Below are 16206 nucleotides of genomic sequence, written 5' to 3'. Positions count from 1 at the left end.
AATCAAAAGGAACAAAGGTGGAGGCATCACACTACCCGACTTCAAACTATACTACCAGGCTACAGTAACCAAAACAGCAGGGTCCTGGTACAAAAGCAGGTACATAGATCAATGGAACAGACTAGAGAACCCAAAAATAAGACCACACACCTACAGCTATCTGATCTTTGACAAACCTGTGGAAAACAAGCAATGGGGTGAGGATTCCTCATTCAATAAATAATCCTGAGGTAACTGGCTAGCCATAGGCAGAACACTGAAAATGGACCCTGACTTCTTTTTGTCCTAGTCTTTTGAGTTTCAGAACTTTGAGTTATCTTGGATTTATTTTTCCCCATGCCTCTCTCTTCTTTCTTCCACCTACTCACCAAGATGTGTTAAGTTTTCCTTCATCATATCCAGCTTTGAATCTTCATGTCCCAGAGAAACTTTAGAAATAAGTTTATTTGTAGGACTCAGAAACCACCCAAAGTACTTTATAAAGCAGTTAAAACAGTTGCAAAGAATCAGAAGAGATAGGAGGCATAGGTACCCAACAGGGCAGGGAGTTTGTTTACACACAGAAACAATGCATTATAAAGACAGGAAAAAGATATTTAATGCAAATGGAAACCAAAAAGATCAGGAGTAGCTATGCTTATGTCAAGGAAAATAGATTTCAAGACAAAAACCATAAAAAGAGACTAAGAAGGTTATTATATAGTGATAAAGGTGTTAATTCAGCATAAGGATGTAACCATTGTAAATATACATGCACCCAACACCAGACCACCCAGATATATAAAGCAAATATTATTAGACCTAAACAGATAGATAGATCCCAATACATTAATAGCTGGAGACTTCAGTACTCCACTTTCAGTTTTTCATAGATCATCCAGACAGAAAATCAACAAAGAAATATCAGAGTTAATCTGCACTATAGACCAACTGGACCTAATTGCTATTTACAGAACAACATTTCATCCAAAGGCTGCAGATACAAATTCTTCTGCTGAGCATGTGGATCATCCTCAAGAAGAGACCATATGTTAGGACACAAAACAAGTCTGAAAACATTAAAGAATAAAACAAACAAAATAATATCAAGCATCTTCTCTGACCACAATGGACCAAAACTAGAAATCAGAAATAAGAGGAATTTTGAAAACTATACAAACACATGGAAATTAAACAAGATGCTCCTGAATAACCAGTAGGTCAGTGAAAAAAATTAAGAAGAAAATTTAAAAATGTCTCAAAACAAGTGATAATGGGAATCAAACATACCAAAACCTATGGGATATGGCAAAAGTAGTACTAAGAGGGAAGTTGATAGCTGTAAATGCCTACATCCAAAAAGCAGAAAAATTTCAAGTAAGCAACCTAGCAATGCACCTCAAAAAACTAGAAAAGCAAGAGCAAACCAACCTCAAAATTAGTAGAAGAAATAATAAACGTCAGAGAAGAAATAAATAAAATTGAAAAGAAGAAAACAATACAAAAGATCAACAAAATGAAAAGTTGATTTCTGGAAAAGATAAACAAAATGGACAAACTTTTAATGAGACTAAGAACAAAAGAGAGAAGACCCAATAAATCAGAGAGGACAAAGTAGACATTACAACCAATACTGCAGAAATTCAAAGGATCATTAGAGGCTACTGTGACTAATTAACTATATGTCAACAAATTGGAGAACCTAGAAGAGATGGATACATTCTTACAGACAGCCTACCAAGATTGAACCATGAAGAAACCCAAAACCTGAATGGACCAATAACAAGTAACGAGTTCGAAGCCATAGTAAAAAGTCTCCAAGCAAAGAAAAGGCTGGAACCTCATGGTTTCACTACTGAATTTTACCAAACTTTTTTTTTTTTTTTTTTTTTTTTTTTTTTTTTTTTTTTTTTTTTTTGAGACGAAGTCTTGCTCTGTCGCCCAGGCTGGAGTGCAGTGGCATGATCTTGGCTCACTGCAACCTCCACCTCCCAGGTGGAGCAATTCTCCAATTCAAGCAATTCTCCTGCCTCAACCTCCTGAGTAGTTGGGATTACAGGTGCCTGCCACCATGCCCAGTGAATTTTTGCCTTTTTGGCAGAGTCAAGGTTTCACCATGTTGGCCAGGCTGGTCTTGAACTCCTGACCTCAGGTGATCCACCCGCCTCAGCCTCCCAAAGTGCTGGGATTACAGACATGAGCCACCACATCCGGCATTTTTTTTTTTTTTTTTTTTTTTTTTTTTTTTTTTTTTTGAGATGAGGTTTTGTTTTGTCACTCAGGCTGAAGTGCAGTGGCACAATCTCGGCTTACTGCAAGCTCTGCCTCCCAGGTTCAAGTGGTTGTCCTGCCTCAGCCTCCCTAATAGCTGGGATTACAGGCACCGGCTACCACGCCCAGCTAAGTTTTATATTTTTCGTAGATATGGGACTTCACCATGTTGGCCAAGCTGGTTTTGAACTCCTGACCTGAGGTGATCCACCTGCCTCGGCCTCCCAAAGTGCTGGAATTATAGACTTGAGCCAACATGCCCAGCCCAATTTTACCAACTTTTAAAGAAGAACTAATGGGAATATCTTCAAACTTATCCTACAAAGCCTGTATTGTTCTGACAGTAAAACCAGAAAAGATATGTTAAAAAAAAAAAAAAAAAAAAGAAGAAAACTAAAGGCCAAAATACCTCCTGAATGTTGATGTAAAAATCCATAACAAAATACTGGCAATGGAATTCAATAGCACATTAAAAATATCATTCATTGTGACTAAGTGGGATTTATCCTAGAGATGCAGGGATGTTTCTTACACAAATCAGTGTGATACAGTATCTCGACAGAATGAAGGACAAAACCATATGATCATTTCAACTGATGCAAAAAAAAATCATCTGATAAAATTCAGTATCTTTTCATGATAGAAACCTTCCATTAAAAAAAAAAAACCTATGCATAGAAGGAACATCCCTTGACATAACAAAAGTCATATACAATAGGCCTATAGCTAGTGTCATAATGAATGGGAACAAACTGAAATCTTTCCCTCTAAGATCTAGAACACAACAAGGATGCCCACTTTCACTACTGTTATGCCACATAATACTGGAAGTCCTGGCTAGTGCAAGCAGACAAACAAAGAAATAAAGCGCATCCAAGTTGGAAAGGAAGAAGTTGGATTATCCTTGTTTGCAGATCTTATAATATTATATTTGATGAAAAACCTAAAGACTCCATCAAAAAACAATTAAAACTGATAAACAAATTCAGTAAAGTTGCAACATACAAAATCAACATGCAAAAATCAGTAGCAGTTCTATATGCCAACAGCAAACAATCTGAAAGAGAAGTCAAGAAAGTAATCCCATTTACGATAGCTATAAATAAAGTGAAATATCTGGAAATTAACCTAACCAGAGAAGTGAAAACTCTCTACAATGAAAATTATATAACATTGATGAAAGAAATTGAAGAGGACACAAAAAACTGAAAGATATTCCAGGTTCATAGAAAAATCAATATTGTTAAAATGTCTATACTACTCAAAGAAATCTATAGATTCAGTGTAATCCCTATCCAAATACTAATTACATTCTTCATAGACATAGAAAAAGCAATCCAAAAATTTATATGGAAGCAAAAAGACTCAGGAGACCCAAAGCTATCCTGAGCAAAGAACAAAACTGGAGGACTCAAATTACCTGACTTCAAATTGTACTACAGAGCTGTAGTAACCAAGACAGTATGTTACTGGCATAAAAACAGACATATAGGCCAAAAGAATAGGATAGAGAGAATCCATAAATAAATCTACACGTCTATGGTGAACTCATTTTCAACAGATGCCAACAACACACCAGGGAAAGACAGTGTCTTCAATAAATGGTGATGAGAAAATTCAGTCAGGTGCTGTGGCTCATGCCTGTAATCCCAACACTTAGGGAGGCCGGGTGGATCACTTGAGCCCAGGAGTTCGAAACCAGCCTGGGCAACATGGCAAAATCCTGTCTCTACAAAAAATGCAAAATAATAGCCAGGCGTGGGCATGTGCCTGTAGTCCCAGTTACAGGGGAGGCTAGGGTGGGTGGATCACTTAAGATCAGTGGGGGTAAAGGCTGCAGTGAGCTTTGATCACACCATTGCACTCCAGCCTCAGTGACAGAATGAGACCCTGAAAAGAATGAGAGGGAGAGAGAGAGAGAGAGAGAGAGAGAGAGAGAGAGAGAGAGAAAGAGAGAGAAAGAGAAAGAGAGAGAAAGAAAGAAAGGAAGGAAGGAAGAAAAAAAGAAAGAAAGGAAGGAAAGAAAGAGGGAAGGAGGGAAGGAAGGAAAGAAGGAAGGAAGGAAAGAAAAGAAAGGAAGAAAGAAAGAAAACTGGATATCTATATGTAGAAGAATGAAACTAGATCCATGTCTCTCACCATACAAAAAAAAAAATCAAAACAAAATTGATTAGATACTTAAATCTAAGACCTGAAACTAGGAAACTATTATACTATAAGAAAACATTGGGGAGACTCTCTAAGACATTACAACTGGCAAAGATTTCCTGAGTAACACCCAACAAGCACAGGCAAACGAGATTACATAAAGTTAAAACGCTTCTCCACAGCAAAGTATACAATCAACAAAATGAAGAGACAACCCACAAAGTGGGAGAAAATATTTGCAAACTACACATTTGACAAGGGCTAATAATCAGAAAATATAAGGACCTCGAACAACTCTATAGGAAAGAATCTAATAATGTGATTTAAAAAGTACAAAAGATCTGAATAGGCATTTTTCAAAAGAAGACGAGACATAAAAATGGCAAATGGTATATGAAAATGGGCTCAGTATCACTGATCATTAGAGAAATGCAAATCAAAACTACAATGAGATATTATCTCACCCCAGGTAAAATGGCTTTCATCCAAAAGTCAGGCAATAACAAATGCTGGCAAGGATGTGGAGAGAGATAACCTTTGTACACTGTTGGTGGAGATGTAAATTAGTACAACTGCTATGGAGAACAGCTCTAAAAATAGAGCTGCCATATTTTCCAGCAATTGCACTGCTATGTATGTACCCAAAAGAGAGGGAATCAGTATGTAAAAGAGATATCTGCCATTCCATGTGTGTTGCAGTACTGTTACAATAGCCAAGATTTGGAAGTAACCTGAGTGTTCATCAACAGATGAATTAATGAAGAAAATGTGGTACATATTCGCACAATGGAGTACTATGCAGTCATTAAAAAAGAATGAGATATTGTTATTTGCAATAACATGGACGGGACTGGAAGTCATTATGTTAAATGAAATAATGTAATGAGCATAAAGATAAACTTACGTTCTCACTCATTTGCGGGAGCTAAAAGTTAAAACACTAAAACTCATGGAGGTAGAGTAGAATGATGGTTTCCAGATGCTGGGAAGAATAGTGGAGGAGACTAAGAAGTAGGGAGTAGGAATAATTAATGGGTACAAAAAATAGAAAGAACGGATAAGATATAGTATTTAATAGCACAACAGAGTATCTGATAGCACAATAGTCAATAATAATTGAATTGTATGCTTACAAATAACCAAAAGAGTTTAACTAGATTGTGTGTAACACAAAGGATAAATGCTTAAAGTGATGGATATCCCATTTACCCTGATCTAATTATTATGCATTGCATGCTTATATAAAAACATCTCATGTTGCTCATAAATATAAACATCTACTATGTAACTATAAAACATTAAAAATTCAAAAAAATAAACAAAGCTCTTAAACGATCAATTATCAATTTCCCTCTGTGTTAGTTTGCTAGGGCTACCATAGGTAAGTACCACAGACAAAATGTCTTAAAAAACCAGAAATTTCTTTTCTCACAGTTCTGGGGGCTGGAAGTCCAAGATCAAGGTGTTGGTAGGGTTGGTTTCTCCTGAGCTCTCTCTTTGGCTTTCAGATGATCACCTTCTTGTTGTGTCCTGACTTGGTCCTCTCTCTGTTGCACCCCTGGTGCCTCTTCCTCTTCTTATAAGAATGGCAGTCATACTGAATTAGGGCCCTACTCTTTTGATCCCGTTTAACCATAACCATCTTTTTGAAGGTTCTGTCTCCAAATACAGTCATGTTCTAATTTACTGGAGGTTAGGATTGCAACATATGAAGTTTTCTTGGGACTGGGAGAACAATTCAGTCCATAACACCTTAATTGATAAAGAACAGGGGAATTCAGCAGAGAACACAGTGAGGGACTCCCTAAGACTTACTGGAGTTTTGTGAAACAATAGAAAAGGCTTTGAGCTGGAAAAGAAAAAGCTAGAATGTAATACAAGAATTAGAAAAGTCAAAGTATGTCTAAAAGGCTATCTATAATCAACAAATCCACAGAAATTAACATTCAATGTAATGCTGACTTGTTGATGTATCTTTGGCAAAATTAACATAATAGCAATTTTGGAAAGTGTGCATATTTGGGAGTTCATTGCTGTTGTTTTCATTTTGAAGCAAAGTGCATGGAGAAGGAGAGGCAGTCAGTCACTAATAAGGGCTCCAGAAGAGGCACGTGGTTGCCCTGACCCACCAGATTGTCTTCTGTCTGGCAACTCTGTCACCTTCTGAATAACAAGAATTTTGGTGGCACAGATTTATCGTGGAACTGTGTACCAGCCAGGAAAAACAGAGCTGGAATTGATGATTCTGTTCCAGTTATTTGTTGCTGCAGAGTAAATAACTCTGAAGAAACTATCTCAGGCTGCTGTGAGTAAGCAGCTGGTCTGGGAGGCAGAATAATGGGTCCCCAGAGACATACACGTCCCAATGTCTGCAAACTGTGAGCCCGTCACCTCACGTGGGAAATGGGACTGTGCACATGTGATCGAGTGAAGGATCTTGAGATGAGGAGGTTATCCTGGACGATCTGGGTGGATCTGATGCAATTACAAGGGTCCTTGTAAGAAAGAGGCAAGAGGGTCAGAGTCAGAGAGAAATTGAAAGATGGTACCCAGCTGACTTTGAAGATGGAGGAAGGGACTAGGAACCAAGGAATGCAGGTGGCTTCTAGAAGCTGGAAAAGTCAAGTGAACTAGTTCTCCCCAGAGCCTCCTAGAGTTAAACCTAGTTGCCTAAACATTACAAATTTATTACGATAAAATCAAGGACACTGCTGGGTCCTTGATTTTATCGTAATAAATTTGTAATATTTAGGCAACTAGGTTTGTCGTAATTTGTTACAGCAGCCATGGGAAACTAAGGTGTCTGGTTTGAGCTGGGTATCAGATCAAATACCTTTGGGCCTATCCCATTTTCTTTAAAGGTTGAGTACCCTCCCTCCACGTCTAGTCTCTTTCCCCACAGAAAAACCTTGTGGAGGCTGGCCTTCCTTTCCAATATCCAACAATGACTGTCAAATCAAGGATCAAGGTTCACCCTGCCCCAGGCTTTCTATGCCCTTCTGGAGGACATCCAGGCAGATGTCCTTCTTAGCAAGGTATTAGTTCTTGCTGTAATGATAAGTGCATGTTTTACAATCCTCATTTGGCTCTCTCTACAGGCCAATCTTAAACGAGCTCTGATTTGCAACAAATCACATGCCCCTAAAAACTGATTCCAACATCTGACTTTTTTTAACCCTCAAATTTAAACTTCATTCCTCCCAATCTTACATAACTCAGGTCACCACGGACACTTTCTCCTCACTCTTTACACCATGTTGAATGAACACTTAGCACTTTGTCACATTCCCAAACGGCAGAACTGACTCCAGAAAACAGATTTTATTAGAGATTTTATATACCACAAAGCACAATTTAATGAAATTTACCTTCAGATTTTTTTTTTTCTTTCCTTCCAAAGGTCTTCATTTGCCAGCCGCCTCCCCTCTGGTGACCTCCCCATCCCTGTCCTTCCTGGCTCCCCAATCCCCCTTGTTTCTTTCCTCGTCTTTCCCCTTCCTTCCTTTCCCCATGACCAGCATGTTCATGTCACATCCACCTCCTCTTAGCTGCTCACTAAACTAAACACTTCCACTGGATATGCCCTCCTTGGAAGGCAAGAGGTATGCAGAACAGGAGAGAAAAATATGGCAAATTGTCTTTGCTGTTGATTTGTCTGCTCTCTTCACTTCCTCTCTGGAACTCTCACAAGCAAACTGAAGCTTTCCCACACGAACTTCCCTAACTTTTCTCTCCTTCTGTTGTCACTCATCCTCCTCTTCATCCTTGCCTCCTTCCTCCTTTCTACTAACTCCTTTTCTGTCCCTGGGCCTTTCATTCCACCCCTGGCTATGCTTTAAGGATCATTCCTCTTCAGGCTCTCAATCCTTTCCTCTTTGAGCTGGGCTGGAAGCCAGGAGGGTGGAACTCTTCCCTCCACTTCCCGGTTGGGTGACACTCCTGGAAACCCTGAAGCCCTATAGCCTCTCTAAGCTCCACTTTTGCCCCCATAAAGTGGAAGCAATAAGAGTGGATGAATAAGCAGAGATAATACGACCACATAGGGTGTTCTCAGGCTTTCATAAAAAAATCCCCATGAAGTTCTTTGCATAGCTGCTCATGTGTAGTATGTCTTCCCTGAAGATTATGAGTTATTATTATTTTTATTAACGGACACTGCCCTGCATTTCTTTATTTTTTGTTTTTTAAAGTAATTTTAATTTTAAGTTCCGGGGTACATGCTTGTTCACTGCAGCACTATTCACAATAGCAAAGACATGGAATCAACACAAATGCCCACTGATGATAGACTAGATAAAGAAAATGTGGTACGTATATACCATGAAATACCATGCCAGGCATAAAAAGGAATGAGATCATGTCCTTTGCAGGGACATGGATGGAGCTGGAAGGCATTATCCTCAGCAACCTAATGCAGGAACAGAAAACCAAACACCCCATGTCCTCATTGTAAGTGGGAGCTGAACAATAAGAACTTCTTTTCCCCTTTTGCCCTGAGATTCTTCAAAAGCCAGGTGGCTTTCCGCCTCTATTTCTTGACAGCCTCATTAACCCATTAAAGTTTGGCTCCTTTGTTTTCCATTAAAGACTGCTCAGTTACCTGTGCCCACTGACCACTTGTTACTCTCCTTGCTGTCTCTATTGGGTAGAATTTCCATACCTTCCCCTGACCTTTGACCTGCTGTCCAGCCTCAGTGAGAAGTTCCGTGTGCCTCTCATTTGGGCAGAGGCAGCCAGAATTGGAACATATGCATTGCTTAAAAGGATGTTCGTCTGAAAGTTCAAACTTCCAAAATGTCCTCCTCAGTAGGTGTCTTTGCAGCTTTTTTAATGTGCATATGAATATTCCACATTTAAACAATCCATTCATGAGCTGATGGACATTTAAGTTCTTTCTCACTTTTGGCTATTATGAATAATGCTTCTCTGAATATTTTTTGAATAAGACTTCGTGTGGACACTAAATTTTTTGTAAAGGTTAGCTAATATTTCTATCACTTTCTGTGTCCTTGGGAAAGTCACTTAAACTCTCTACACTTCAGTGTTTTCATTTTTTGAAATGAGGTTCATGAGGATAATACTAGAATCTACCTCCTAAGACAGTTGTGATCATCAAATACATTTAGAGTTGATGTTAAAACACTCAGAACAATACTTGGCATATAGTAGACACCTAATAAATATTGAGTTATTATGAAGCATCCATTACAATTTAGGCATTTGTTGAATGATCTCAGGTATATGATCCCAATAGCCTGTGTAATGTGGCTATCCTCATTTTGCAGTTATGAAAACAAAGGTCAGAAGGATTCAGTGACTGGCCTATTAAGGTAGGACTTGAACCTGAACTTTAATCAGATTCACCAAGCCACCTCCTTCCCCAGTGACTCAGTGTAACTATATGTCACCATCACATCAAACACCAGGCCAAAGGGTCTAAGATGCTCTTCCCAGTGGTAACTTCTTGGCCATTTGTTTTGTTTTCTACTATCTCCACTGTTAGATGCTTGTTCCAACTTAACTCCCATTCCCACGTGGGAATACAGTCAACACATTCTCACATGGGAATGCAGTTAACACAACCCATGTCTTCTAAATATACTCCTAAGGGTGAGAAGTTTCAGGACTGGGATGGGGAGAAACATTTCTTCTTTAAGTTCTTCTCTAAGAAATGCCATCTAGAGTCAACCACGTCCTCCCCTCCAATGTCCTTCCCTCCTACATCTTCCATCCCTAAGGAAGGGAACAAGAAAGAGTGAGAGACATCAAATAGGTATACGGGGAAGAATCTTCTAGGATGCCAGGCAAGCAGAATGAAGACAGACTGCCTGGGTTTTAATCCTGTCTCTACCAATGACAACTGCATGATATTGGGTACAGTTGCGAACCTCTGAGTTGCAGCTTCCTCATTAGAAGACAAAGATAATAGTAATTGTTTCCTCTGGGGGCCATGGGGAGATGAGATGAAATAACACATGTTTAAGCATCAGCCTTGCACTTGGCATGCAGTGAATGGTCCAGTAGCATTCGCGACCCAAAAGCCATCCCCCATGAGGGTCTGGGGGAGCAGCTGACAGTCTGTGCGCTTGTGTCTTCTTATCCTGCCAGCTGCTGGCATCACTGCCTCTGACTGTGACACCGAATTACCCTCCATCCTCTGCCCCGTCACTCACTAGCTCTTGAGTAGATGACCTCAACAGGTCATTCTTTCCAGATTTGATCACACCTACTACAGGAGACATTTCCCCACTGTAATAACATGTTGACCATCCTTCCCACACAAATAGCATAGCTCTTTAACCCAAACCCCAGCAAGGCAGTTGGATAAATATTTAACCAAGGATCAGAAGCATTGGGAGGCAACTCTGATGGTATAAAGGGCAGTTGGAAAATCTTTCTGTTTGAGAAGCCTAAAATCATCTCCTGGCCAGTTTTCCTCTTCAGAAATGTCTGCACAAACACTTGTGTGCAATTGCATGCTATGCTTGAAAACAAGACCCTCTAAAATGACTCTGGCCTCAGAGATTTTGTGTCGTTGTGGCTTGAATCTTGTTCTTGGGTCATTAGCTGGGTGACCTGACCCAGGTCACCTTGTCTGCCTCTATCTTCAAATGAGGGTCATGTAGCACCTGAGTCCAGGGTAATATTTCTCAGACTTGGCATTATTGGCCTTTTGGTGGGGAGAATTCTTTCTGCACAGGGACTGTTCCATGCCTTATGGGTGTTTAACAACCTATGTCCTTGACCCATTAGATAATAGTAGCACCCACTCCTAGTTGTGACACATCTTCAGATATTTCTCATGATCATTGGGGTGCAAAATCACCCCCAGTTGAAAACCTCTGATCTTGGCTGCCAATTTAAATGCATTGTGGGTTCTGAGTGCGTAGCACAGTTACTGGTATGTAGGAAGCACCCAAGTAAAAGGGACCTCTCTAATGAGAGATAGTAATCCTAGCTGTCTGCCACATCAAAATGGGTTTTTGTTTCTATTTTTAGTTTTTACATTTTAAACCCAGGATTAGAGGAAGTGGGAAACAACTCTGATTGTACAAAGGCAGTTGGAAAAGCATTCTGTTTGAGGCCTAAAACCTTTTTTGGGCCAGTTTTCCTCCAGAAATCACAGACTAAACACCTGTGTACATGCTGTGCTTGAATAAGAAGGGTTGAAAATAAACACCTCTAAAACAGGTATCCCTCTGTTGCCCAGGTTGGAGTGCAGCGGCACGGTTGTAGCTACCTATAACCTTATAACTTTACTTTTTGGGTGGAGACAGGGCTCAGGCAAGATAAATCACGGCTAAGAAGCTATTCTCTCATGGATAAAACAAGCTGAAGTAGAAGAATAAAAGAGACTTTGGCAAGGAAAAAGGATTAATTGCAAAATGCTGGCCTCAGGAGAACAAAGACAAGTACATTTGCAAAACCAGAGCGATGTTTCGTTTGGTGAAACTTACCAGGGATTAAGAGCTGGTGAAACCAGGATGCATGGAAAGATATGACCAAGGAACCCTAAGGTCCTTCTCCCACCCCTGAAAAGTCGTGCAAATGTCCTGGGGGTTTTAGGTAGAGAAAAATACTCCTGAAGTCATCCCTGGGTTTTGCTGAGATGTTCATGGTCTCTTAAAGTAGAGTGACTTCTTCTTCTTTTTTTTTTTAATTAAAAAAATGAGATATAATTGACATACACTAAACTACTCAAATTAAAGTACACAATTTAATAAGTTTAGACATATATACATATACCCTTAAAAGCATCACCACAATCAAGACAGTGTATATGTTCATCACTCTCCAAAGCTTCCTTGTCCCCCTTTCTAATCCCTCATGGACCCTCCCCCATATTAATTTGCCAGGGCTGCCATAACAAAATAGCATAGATTGGGTAATTTAAACAACCAAAATTTATTTCTCAAAGTTGTGGAGACTGGAAGCCCAAGATCAGGGTGCTGGCATGGTCAGCTTCTGGTGAAGACTCTCTTCCTGGCTTGCAGACAGCCACCTTCTCACTGTGTGCTCATGTGGTACAGAGAGAGAATAAATAAGCTCTCTGGTGTCTCTTCTTAAAAGGGCATTAATCCCTCTAATCCTGAGGGCTCCATCCTCATGATTTAATTACCTCCCAAAGGCTCAATCTCCAAATACCATCACACTAGGGGTTAGGGTTTCAAAATATGAATTTTGAAGGGGGTGGGCACAATGTTCATGGCACTCCCACCCGTCAGGTAACCACTGATCTGTTTCACTAGAGATTAATTTGCATTTCCTAGAACTTTACATAAAGGGAATTAAACCAAAGAGTACATGCCCTTTTTTCTTTGGCTCTCTCACTGCCCATAATTGCTCTGAGACATCCATGTTGTTACACGTATCAGGTTCATTCCCTCTGATGGCAGAGTGGTGTTCCATCATACGGCTGGGCCACAGTTTGCTTATTCATGCACCCAGTGGAGGCTTCTTTGACCTGGGAAATCTTTGCCAAGACTGGGAGCCCTGTTGTTACAGGTTTAGTCTTCCTGTGAGACTTCTTGAGGCACTGTGAGCCCTCACTGCCTTCACCCCTTCAAAATGTCAGTGTTTTCCTGCCGATGACCACCAGGAATGCAACTCAATTCATTTTCTGGGGCGGCTGTAACAAGTTGCCACACACTGAGTGGTGTAAAACATCTGAAAATTATTCTTTCATAGTTCTGGAGGCCAGATGTCTAAACCAAGCATTAGCAGGGCTGTGCATCCCCTCAAGGCTCTGGGAAAGAGTCCATCCTTGCCTCTTCCAGCTTCTGGTGGCCCCAGGTGTTCCTTGGCTTGTGCAACACAACCCCAATCTCTGCTTCCATCTTCATGTGGCCTTCTTCCTTGTGCCTTCTCTTTTTCTGTCTCTGATGACACCCATCATTAATTAGATTCTGGGCCCATCCTAATCCAGGATGATAATATCTAGAGATCCTTGCCTCAGTTACATCTGCACAGACTGTTATTCCAAGTAGATCACTCCCTTTCCTGACTTCCTTTGATCTTGCCTTCCATTACTTCCTTACAGCTGGTTCAGTGACCAACTCAGTTTAAGGCTGAATCTCACCAGGTTCTAAGCTAAGTGTGATTTAGGTGGGATACAGAGCATCTGCCCTAGCCCTAGAATATATTCTTTCTCACACCCTCTTACAGAAATGCCCCACCATTCCCCATGATATGCACTATTTCTCGTTGGAGCCCAATCCATTTGATTATAGGTGCTCTAGTGGGTTGAAGAGTGAACGCTCCTCCCCAGTAAAAGTTATGCTCGCCGGGAACCCCAGAAGGTAGGTTGATCAGGGCAGAAGATCAGGGCCTGGTGGGTGGATGCTCTTCATCTTACCTAAATCCATTTTTTTTTGTTTGTTTGTTTTTTGGGATGGAGTTTCACTCTATTGCCAGGCTGGAGTACAGTGGCGTGATCCCAGCTCACTGCAACATCTGCCTCCTGGGGTCCGAGTGATTCTTAAGTCTCAGCCTCCCATGTAGCTGGGATTACAGGCATGCGATACCATCCTTGGCTAATTTTTGTATGTTTAGTAGGGACAGAGTTTAACTATGTTGTCCAGGTTGGTCTTGAACTCCTGACCTCAGGTAATCTGCTCACCTTGGCTTCCCAAAGAGTTGAGATTACAGGTATAAGACACTGTGCCCTGCCCTAAATTACATTTTGCTTAGGAGTTGGGCAAGATTGATCCTTTGACTTGGTTTGTTGTCATACCAGCTGCAATAGGGGTGCCAAGGAAGGCAGAAGCTAATGAAGCCACACTGTGGGAATGAGCAAGAACATCACTCACCTGGGCACAGGGGCTCCTGTCTGCCTTTGTCTGCCTGAGTCACTGATACCAGCTCCTAGCATACAGCAGATGCTGATTAAATATTTATTGGATGAACAAATGAATATATCTAACTTGACTTCTTTTTTCCCATTATTCCCACAGGAGGGGCCCCAATGGCAAAGCTGGCATCTTACGGCTCAACAAAGGCAGCTGTGACCATGTTCTCATCCGTTATGAGAATCGAGCTTTCAAAGTGGGGAGTTAAAGTTATTTCCATCCAACCTGGAGGCTTCCGAACGAGTAGGTTTCTGAGCCCAAGAACCCTGTGATGTTCATCCTGGAAGGAACCCTGAAGGTCCTCTTGTTCTGGCAGAGCACACAAGGAACCCCTCAGTGTTGTCAGAGATTAACACAGCCAGACATCAGTTAAAGTGGTAAAAACAGGCTTGATTCAGTAACTGCTGACAGTAGGGGAAAGAGCTAAGCTACAGTCTGATTTGTGCAAAGGCGATTTAAACAATTTTAAAGACGAATGAACGAGAAGGGAGAGCAGGGCTCAGAAAGTCAGATAAGTGAAAAGGTACAAGGATCTGTCAGTGTTCATACAGGGGGTTCAGCTGTGCCTGCTACTTGACAATCAAAGAAGTCCAGATTCTTTCTTCCTACAGAGACTGAGAAACAGAGGTCTGATCTTTCATGATGATTCTGTTCCAAAGGAATGGCTCTCAGGTCTTGGAGAAAAAGCTTCTGTGTTGCAAGAGCTATATATTTACAATTTAAAGTTCTTTTTAGTAAGTATTTCAGGAAAGGGAAGGCAGAGACCTCTCAGGAATGTGTTGGCTAGAACAAATAGTAAATTTTTCTGATAAGGTTGAGCTTTCTTTAGGCAGGCATTTTATTGAGGGGCTGGTATCATCCAAGGGACAGGGTCTTACACTGCTAGAAACCGTCCTGGAGTTTGGTTAAGCCTCTTAGTGCAGGAGTTTGGATGAGGTTTCATGTGTCCAGAGTTCTCCAGCTCTCAGTGTCCACCCAGCAGGACTTGGGACAGGTGGGCCTCTTCTGAGTGTCAGGCTCTCCATGTACGGTGTCATCCCTGGTTCCTTTCGCAAAGGAATTGCAGCAGCTCCCTAAGTCATAAGCAAGCAGAGGCCCAGTGGTTTAGAACCCTGGTCCCTGGTGCCTGCTCTGAGCAGGAACTTTCTGGGACTCACACTCCCTCCCTTGATGGTACAGTTGTATTTGGTCTGTGGAAGTGCAGCTCAAAAATGGTCCCTAATTGACTCTCACCAATTTTGATTCTTTTCATTGCCCCACCCAAACCTAACAAAACATAATCCATTAGTTTCATATCAGGTTTCTTTATTTAGATCAAGAGCTTATTTTCATCTAAAAGTTTGACCAGATACTTGGAGTAACATTTATTAGTCTTTTGTTCCCATTGGCTAAGAAGATTTCTTTCCCCAGCTTCTTCATATTTCAGAAACAATATTTTTCTCCTTTCCTCTGAAGAATATAACCCACCTTCCCTCCACCCCAAGAAAAGATGGCTATTCTCTCCTCTCCCCTCCTTGAATATCTGAACTCTGGACAGAGGCAGCCTACTCGAAGACTCTGACTTTCTTTCTGGGGCATCAAACATTTAATTGGTGATTTAAGTGAAGATGTAAAATGTATGTCTAATAAATAACCACAAACCGGTAGGTATCGCTAAATGCACTAAAGAACAAACTCTAAAGGTTTGACTGTTAACCCCAATGCAAAAAATAAAATCTATACAGAAATATTGAAATTTTGGCTTTAAACACTGAGAACCTCCTAAGGTTGTGGAGGGGACACAGGACTCAGAGAAAGGGACGGAGACCCAGAGAAAGGAATATGGGTCACCAGGATGAGAGGCAGGACTGGGCTAATAGAAATACACAGGAGAGGAAGTCTTGAGAGGGATTTCCAACTTGGGGACTCCCTGGGTGGGGAGGTGATGGAGAAGAGACATGGATCAGAGGTAAAGCCAAAT

At 40.9% G+C, this 16206-nt stretch overlaps 1 protein-coding gene across 1 annotated transcript in view; it reads left to right on the top strand.

Annotated features, from left to right (window-relative positions):
- Positions 1 to 16206, top strand: part of HSD17B2 (hydroxysteroid 17-beta dehydrogenase 2) — a 62890-nt gene that overhangs the window by 40447 nt on the left and 6237 nt on the right. Inside the window, exon 4 of the mRNA XM_003938060.3 lies at positions 14352 to 14489. Coding sequence (XP_003938109.1) covers positions 14352 to 14489 — 138 coding nt within the window. The remainder of the gene's footprint in view (positions 1 to 14351; positions 14490 to 16206) is intronic.

This window comes from Saimiri boliviensis, chromosome 1 (assembly GCF_048565385.1).
Source record: "Saimiri boliviensis isolate mSaiBol1 chromosome 1, mSaiBol1.pri, whole genome shotgun sequence".
Lineage (NCBI taxonomy): Eukaryota > Metazoa > Chordata > Mammalia > Primates > Cebidae > Saimiri > Saimiri boliviensis.
The sequence above is the reverse complement of the archived record's forward strand: the minus strand, read 5'-3'. Positions and strand labels throughout refer to the sequence as shown.